The 8,545-nt window shown below is 37.4% G+C and overlaps 1 protein-coding gene across 1 annotated transcript in view; it reads right to left on the reverse strand.

Annotated features, from left to right (window-relative positions):
• LOC132053710 (guanylate kinase 2-like) overlaps positions 1 to 6,791 on the reverse strand; it is a 9,794-nt gene extending 3,003 nt beyond the window's left edge. Inside the window, exons 1-10 of the mRNA XM_059445821.1 lie at positions 6,675 to 6,791; positions 6,086 to 6,169; positions 3,171 to 3,266; positions 2,991 to 3,067; positions 2,778 to 2,907; positions 2,126 to 2,488; positions 610 to 731; positions 395 to 530; positions 189 to 234; positions 1 to 98 (exon numbers count right to left, since the gene is read on the reverse strand). Coding sequence (XP_059301804.1) covers positions 1 to 98; positions 189 to 234; positions 395 to 530; positions 610 to 731; positions 2,126 to 2,488; positions 2,778 to 2,907; positions 2,991 to 3,067; positions 3,171 to 3,266; positions 6,086 to 6,169; positions 6,675 to 6,791 — 1,269 coding nt within the window. The remainder of the gene's footprint in view (positions 99 to 188; positions 235 to 394; positions 531 to 609; positions 732 to 2,125; positions 2,489 to 2,777; positions 2,908 to 2,990; positions 3,068 to 3,170; positions 3,267 to 6,085; positions 6,170 to 6,674) is intronic.
• Between the last annotated feature and the right edge of the window lie 1,754 nt (positions 6,792 to 8,545).

Consider the following 8,545-nt stretch of genomic DNA (forward strand, 5'->3'; position numbering starts at 1 on the left):
GATCCCTTTTTGATATTCTGCAGCACCACAGTTGATTAAAATCTTCTGATCATTCTTTGAGACTAAATGTTCGATAGGCAAGTCGACTAATTCTGGATCTGCATTTAAGAAAAGTTTATAAAATCAATATAGAAAGTAATATTGCCTGATAGAATCAAGGTAAGAACAAGCTATGTCGTCTAGCTTACATGTTATAGGAGCAATCTTCACACCTTCAGTGAGACCCAAGATGTTCTACATAAATAGAAAGTTCCATCATGTCGTGTCACTAAATGCGAATTTATTCGGAGTCTCATTTAGTACTATTTGATCATTGGACACATAGATAAACAGGAAATCTTACTAGAATCATTATAAGTTTAAGAAATATTACAATAAGAGGAGCAAGAATCACCTTAAGATTCTCATAACAACTTTCTAGGTCATCGTTCACCAAAATATGATCAAAGAGACCTGATGATTTTCCTTGTTCTAGTTCCACCCTAGCATTTCGGAGACGCTTTTGGATTTGCTCTTCAGTCTCAGTTGCCCTGTTCAACAGATTGAAACAATTTTATAACCAACTGAACCGTGCAATATGAAAATACTTTACATTCTCGATTAGCCTACCTATCACGAAGGCGCTTCTCAAGCTCTTCAAATGATGGCGGAGAAATAAAAATGAAAATAGCATCAAGAGAGCTAGCCCTCACAGACCTTGCACCTTGAACATCAATATCAAGGATGCATCTCTGCACAATCATACAAAAACAAGAGGCTTGATAAATTTGCAACAGAGGGATCTATCAATATGCTCATGCAAAATTTGGCCCATGAGTGATGCCATTAACAAGTTAATGTAAGACTCAGTAGTCAGTTCAAGCTTATTACTACCACATCCAGACCTTCACTTTTTGCAAGTTTACTTCATTTTTCTTTTGAACGGGGTCGGAAGCAGGGTTCTACCAAACATCAACAAATTTCTTTATTGAGTCGAGGGAAGCTAGATTTTAAAGAGTAACGAAACTCGCTAGTGGTTCAAACCTGTCTTTTGTTGAGTATATAGTGCAGAAGACATGAACTGGTGTGGTCTACCTAAAAAGTATCACTCATTTAGAGATCTATTACCGCCCAAAGTTAAATAGTGTTTAGTCCTCTAATTTGTCACATTCACACAATGTATGGTAAAGTACGACACGTGATTAAAGTATCGGCTATAGCCTCCTTATGTGATCTTGGACAATCTTCACTTCCTGAGCTAATTTTTGGAATTTAGTTAGATTGGAGATCCATTGTTTTTTAACATGGTATTAAAGTCATATCCATCTTTGTTGTGCTTCCCAACGTTGGATCCCCATGTATGTTATCATGCTCCAATGTTCAGTCCTAAATGTGGTGCACTGCTACTAACGTTGGGCGCTGCAGTGTCCCATGGTGGTTGAGAAAATGGGTTGTAGTCTCCTTATATGGCCCTGGGCAGTTTTCACTTCAAGAACTAGCTTTTGGGATTGGCTTAGGTGCAAAGTCCATTTTCTTAACAATGTCAAAGCAACTACTGTAAATAGAAAAGATTGTCCTCTTTCGTTTTTAGTTTATAAAAAGATTGTCCATCTTTTCTATTTTTAGAAACAATTTAACTTTATGAGATGATTTACAAAATACCTTTCACACAAATATCTAAGGCTTGTTTGGAATACATATTTAAAAATCTTCGCGATTTAGCTTTTTAACTTAATGTGTTGTCTGCAAAATCTGACAATCTTTTTGGGACGGAGGGAGTATTTTTCATCAGATACCAAAGAAATAGGGATCCATTCTCCCCGGAGACTGTACCAATATTGAAGCTTGCATATATTCTCATGGGGCATGCACCAAAGAGAAGAACTCTTTCTTTTTCCTCTTTGATAAATCAAAAAATGTTTTTAAATGTCAAATCCCTCCGAGTCTAAAGGATCGGGTTCTGAGTACGACAATCCACACTTCTAATTTTGTTGTGAATTTCTAATGTTATAACTAAAATTAACATAAACATAAAACTCCAGGAGAAAAGTTTAGATCTCATTTTTATACTTAAAAATAATAATATGTTGGAAAGAATAGTACCAATATTTTTGAATTAAGAACTAATAGCATGAAGCAACGATACCTTGCCAGCATCAGCAACCACCTCAACAGCTTCAACACTGGTACCATAAAGATTACCATGAACAGAAGCACACTCCAGAAACTTCCCATCCTTTATGTCTTTCTCCATTACACTACGGTCACTGAAATGGTAATGAAATCCATTCTGCTCTTTTTCTCTTGGTGCACGGGTTGTGTGGCTCACAGAAAATCCAAACATAGATGGGAACTCTTTCATTAGTTTAGTTATCAAAGTACCCTTCCCCACTCCAGAAGGGCCACTAATGACAATAGGCTTCTCAACATTTCCTAAAACTCCCTTACTCCAGGCAACCACATCATTCCCATATGTCTTTTCCTGTTCTTTTATAAATGGGGTGGCCACCTACAAAAGTATGAAACAATTTTTAGCATAACATGAAAAAGTGAGTGGCTGCAAATTAACTCATTCGAGGGTATCGAATTATATTCAAACAGTTAAGTGTCTCAATCATCACATTTTTTTACTTTTTTTAAAATATGGATAAATACAAACGGACAACTCCATTGGATCAGCACACCAGCATCTTTGCTGATATGAGTAATCAACACAGTCTCGGCAAGAGATCTTGATTTCCAAATTTAACAGACAGAATAAAAAAGTTTGCATATTCAGAAAGCATATATTAACCAACCTCAAGAAACCAAAAGCAGTCATCAGTATTCGAATTGCTCTTAATGACCAATATACGATCAACATTTATAAGCACGGCTGAGTGACCATTTGACAGCTTGGGTTTAGCACCTAGTACTGTGGGGTTTATCCTGCAATATAATCCAGTTTTTGTTCATCATGCCTCAAAGCTACAGAATTTCTACAATGGTTCCAAAACTCGACAGAAACTTACCATTCACCACTAGATTTGTCGAAGATTCGAACTCCAATGACCGACGTCGATTCATGATCAGCCCCACCAATCACATACTGGTGAAAATAGGGAGGCAGAACATTCATTCATGAATACATTCATTTGTGTACATTAAATTGGAAAGAATGCACATCACATAAGAATATCAAACCATCATACAATTTTAGAGTCGATACAAATAGCCGTTTCGTGTCCCTTTGATTTCGAATCAATTCCATTTGGACAACTATCAGCAAAGAAAGCCGGTGCTTCTCCCTGAAAACACCATAGAGATCAAGAAAAGATCACAACAAAAGAACCAAAGTTTATTATTTTAAACTAAAGTGCAGATCAAGATTTATGAACTCACCATAGATGTAGGTATTTCTTTCTATAAAACAGATTCGGCCTGACCAATAAAAAATCACAAATCAGACCAAAAAAAACCACATGAAAAAATTATGCATTCCTTGGGAAAAAAATTCTGAAAAAGAAAAACATATCAAATTATCTCACCTAATTAATAACAGAACGGGATCATAGAGCAAAAAAATTAGACATAATAATAAACTTATAGGAAAACAGAGGCCATGAAATATCATGGAGCAAAAATACAAAAAAAAAAAAAAAATTAAAATAATAATAATAATAATAATAATATTAAAACCCATTGAAAATATTCCCAAATGGATGCACACAGAAAGAGAGATACACATGTAATGCTATAGGTATCTTCCCCTCTTCTTAGGCTATTTTACTGTAAAGATTATTATTTTTTTCGAAAAAAAAAAAAAAAGGACCAGGAAAAATAAATTTGAATTGGAAAACCCATAAAATTTACCTAATAAATCAAGATTTAAGGTTACCCAAAAGCTATATTTTGTTCTTGTAATCTTGTATGTATGTATTGAATGAAGAAAGAAGGGGGGTTATATATTACAATTGGAAGAGAAGAGATCTGTCAAAGAAGAAGAATAATAAAGTTTGAATATATAGAAAAGTCAGCAACTTTGAATGAGAGGAAGAAAGAGGTGGAAGAAAGCTTGGGAAGGTTTGCCATATATATTTGAAGGCTTAGGAATGTGGAAGAAAGGGGAAGGGGACCAAAGAGGTGGTTTTTTGGTCGCATTCACTTCACGAACCTGCCCCAAGACGGCTTCCCCTTTTTCTTTCTCTATTTTTATTTAATTTCTTCTTAATTTTGGTAGAATTTATTGAGTTTCTTTTTTGAGTGGTTGGGTAAATTTTCGTGAATGTAAAAAAATAAGTGAATAACTTAGAGCCTGTTTAGATGGGCTTAAAAAAAAAACAGCTTATAAGCCAAAAATTGGATAACCTAACTTATTTTTTTTAACTTATAAGCTGCTTTTTTTAAGTTAAGCCGAACGGGCCAACTTATTTTTTGGGCTTATTTTTAAGCATGAAAATGGCTTATAAGGTTGTGGTAAGCAAATAAAAAAAAAGCTGAAAATAGCTTCCAAATGAGCTCTTATTTATTTTCTTATGTTCGATTGGTTAGTGGGAAAAAAATTGAAAATATCGACGCCTATCCATTCCCATCCCCGCCCCTAATCACCACCACCACTCCCACCACCTACCCTCACACCACCCTCACCACCCTTTACCCATCCCTCGCCACCTCCTGGGGGTGATGGTACGAAAAAATTTCTCATTTTTTATAAAAGTAAAATAAAATATATGAAACAGAAATTAGAGTGGGCAAAGCCTCATTGCCATGACCCATGGGGGACTTGCAAAGTCCATGTACACCTCGTCCCGGCAAGACACCTTGGCATCGAGCACTCTCTCGCTCCGATAAATGACCTTGGATCACGAGCACACATTTTGCTCCGGTAACAACCTCAGATCACGGACTCTCATCTCTCTTTTATGCTCTCCGACAAAGACCTCGGGGGCTACACTCTCTCACTTATCATCATTTTCAGTCTCACAACCATATCAAATCACATATTGCAATATGGGATGTATGTCATGCATAAAATCAACAGTCACATTACCATGTGATACACATCACAATTCACTTCATTTGAATAACCTTCATTTCCAGATGATGAGTGAGATATCAAGAAAAAGAGATGAGAACAGTCAATTCATAAGTGTAACAAATCACATATGAAGTATGGGATGCAATGTTATGCAATGAAATCCACATCAAATACACCACATAACACAGGATCAACAGATATTTGCCATAAAATGCATATCGAACTCTTTTCTTTAATATTTTCCTTCCCGTTTAATGAGGCAAGTGACATGTAACAATGTGCATCATAGAATAAATAATGCTTGCCCAGAATACTGAACATAATTCAAGTCATTACCTTCAGCCTTTCCTTTCCATAGGATAAGTGAAAATCGAATGATAAAACTGGTCTATCAACTAACACAAGTTACAAACGGTTTACCCAGTCAATTTCCATCACTAATTAGCCTCAACTTAGCATCCATTTCATTATTTCATCAAAATCCCCAATGTACAAGAAAACCCACATTTTAAATCATTAAGAAAGTTGTTTAGTAATTGAAATTGAAGTTAGAAATAGCTAACTCGAGCCGCCAATCATGAAATCCTTTCAAAACATCAAATAATTCAATTAAGAACAACCAGTTCCAACCTAGGGTCCATTATCTTCCAACCCTTATTCTCCATAATGAAAAGTAAAAGAGAGATTCAAGCTTAGCAACTAGTCACCTCATTGATTACATGATTAGATTCAAGAAGATTCCTCATCAAAACATGATTTTGGAACAAAAGATGGTTCAATTTCAACCTAGGGTTTATCACCCCAAAACCCCCAACTCAAACGTGGTTTCCTAATTATGATATTCCCCACTTAAATGATAACATAACAATATAAGAAGGAATTTAACTTACCCAATGGGAGAACCCTCACAAGAATTAGCAAATTCATCCTTAGAACTCCTTTAGACCCCAATTAAGTGAATCGAAAGAAAAGGGTTCGAGTTTGGGAATTTAAAGCCACTGAAACAGCGATCTCGCGTCTATGGAACCCGTGTCCGCAGATGCGACCTCGCATCCATGAAGATTTATCCGCGGATGCGGACTCACTAACCCCCTCATCATCTCGCAGATGCGAGACAACTTTCGCATGTGCGGTTCCGCGCCTGCGGAAAAGACTTCGCATGTGCAAAACCACCTGGAAAGGCAAACCCTCGCATCTGGGAACTAAGCCTTTCAGTGGCAGGCTCGTAGATGTGACCAAAACACCACAAAAGCGGCACACCAGAAACCAGCAAAAATCTAATTTTTCACCAAATTCAACCTAAAACCTGACACTCATCCGAGACCTCCGGACACAACCCAAATATGCATACCAATGTAAAAACACGCTACGAACTCACTCATGCCCTTAGAATTCCCAACGGAGGTCATGCGACCCGGTCAACCCCCAAACCCCAAAAATCAAGTTTCCAACCAAAGGACCAAAATACCCCCCGAGTGCCTCGAGAACCGACCCACTCATCCTACCAAGTTATAATCGACCCTCCGGACCCTATGGAACTGACGAAAATCACTTAAAGGTCCCTTTACTCAGAAGTCAACTATTGGTCAACATTTTTTCACTTATTCAACTTAAAACTTCTAAATTCCTCAAAATCAATAAAGACTCGCCCAATCACCTCGAGAATCGTGCCACCCACCCTGCGAGTCTCAAACACTCTAACAGATCTAGGAGAAAGGTCAGCAGGGGTAAAATCTAAACAACTAAATGGGTCGTTACACATTGCCTTTTTCAGCTCTTCCTCAATCTTTCTCATTTGTCCCCTGGTGTGAGGAGTCTGAGCACTATTGGAGAGCCTTCTTCCTCAGCTACTTCATTATTAGGCTTTAGACTGTCTTGCCAAATGCCTTTCTTATCCTGGGCCTAACTTTCTTCACAACAAGCTCAGTAATGAGCAAATCATCATCTTTAGGAGCAACATTCTCACCTAAAGTGGGTTGAGAGACTTGTTCAGTTGGAGAATCTCCATCCATTATTGAAACAGGTTCCTCAACATGTTCCATGGGCACATGGATATCATCATTGGGTATTCCTTCCTGCACACCCCCTAAGGTTTCAGGATCCTGAATATCCTCTGTTTCTTTTTCATGAATCTCACTTTGTGCTTACTAGCACGCGGCCCCGCTTCATAGATTTTACGACCCAATGATTTTTTCACTAATTCGACATATATCACCACTTACCAACAAACTTACCTATCCTCTGCCATCGTCAAAGATGTGAACCGCTTTCGTCGGTGGGGTTTCCCATGCCTTGCTATGTGTGCCACCAATATCTTAATCAATTTTATCTGATTCAGCCACTAAGTCATCAATGACCTCGCTACATGAGCTACCCCTATCTCACCTACTACAATAACTTTCGGAACAATAATTGGAGATACCTGTTCAACAGGGCCTGTATAGTACACTCCTTTTAAGTCCGACATTTTGCAAGCCAGGCTTTTAGTCTCTTCTCCCTGACCTTTAAATAGATCACCAGGCGTCTTTGGAACATCAGTATGGTTAGTGAAGGATATTAAGCACTGGTCATATTAAGAGTCATCAGAGCGGATGGGTTCATTTGTGCGGCTAGGTTTGGCTTTGATTCTCCTTAGGGTTTGAATTTGAGGGTTAGCAGTGAGTACAATACTGGTGAGTACTTTTGTGTTAAAGGTTTAGTAATGGTTGGATTAGATATTGTGGGAGTGGTAGGGTTTAAGGCACGTGGAGACGTGGTTTGTGATTCTTGAGGAGCAGTGGAGGTAGATGCTTGATGTTCCATTTTAAGTGTAGAGTGTGAGTGTTGAGAATTTTGAAACAAGGGAAATGAACTAGGTTATACAATATTACTAGAGATAGAAGATTGAAAGAGAAGTGTTCAGTAGGTTTTAAGTAGATAAGATAGAAAAAGGAACGGGTGAATGGATGTTGATGTATTTAACGCACGCAGGTTTTAGTCGTATAAGTCTTGGGAAGTGATTAACTTGATATTTGCTTGTTTTCAAAAGAAAATCATTATTGAGAAGTACTTTAAGGATAATGACAGTTACGCATATCCTTCCCTTTTTCCCCTTTTTAAATTTGACCTGATGACAGGATAGAGGATGTAATTTTTCGTTGTCTACATATTTATTTAAAAACACAAGGATGGTGTACATATCATTCTTTGATGAACTATCAATAATCTCCATATCCAGGTATGTTATTATGACATCCAATATTCATTAATTTTTATGAGATAACTATCAATCATGGTACAGGACATACAAGTGAATGCACGGGCGGGTAGGATGATATTGATTGGTGTGTTCTTTTATTTAAACAATTATTCTGTGATCATAGAGGTACTTATCGGCCTTGACGTTTCTAACTTTTATTTTAATTTCTTTCGAGGTCTTATTAATGCGCTCCACCTGAGTAGTCATAGTTCAATCTTCATCTTGTAAGGCTTCATTAGATGAGTCAGGTCTACCATATATTTCCTCCACAACGTCGTACGCATGCTTTCTATCCGGATTCTTTTCTTGCA

This window comes from Lycium ferocissimum, chromosome 4 (assembly GCF_029784015.1).
Source record: "Lycium ferocissimum isolate CSIRO_LF1 chromosome 4, AGI_CSIRO_Lferr_CH_V1, whole genome shotgun sequence".
NCBI classification, from domain to species: domain Eukaryota; kingdom Viridiplantae; phylum Streptophyta; class Magnoliopsida; order Solanales; family Solanaceae; genus Lycium; species Lycium ferocissimum.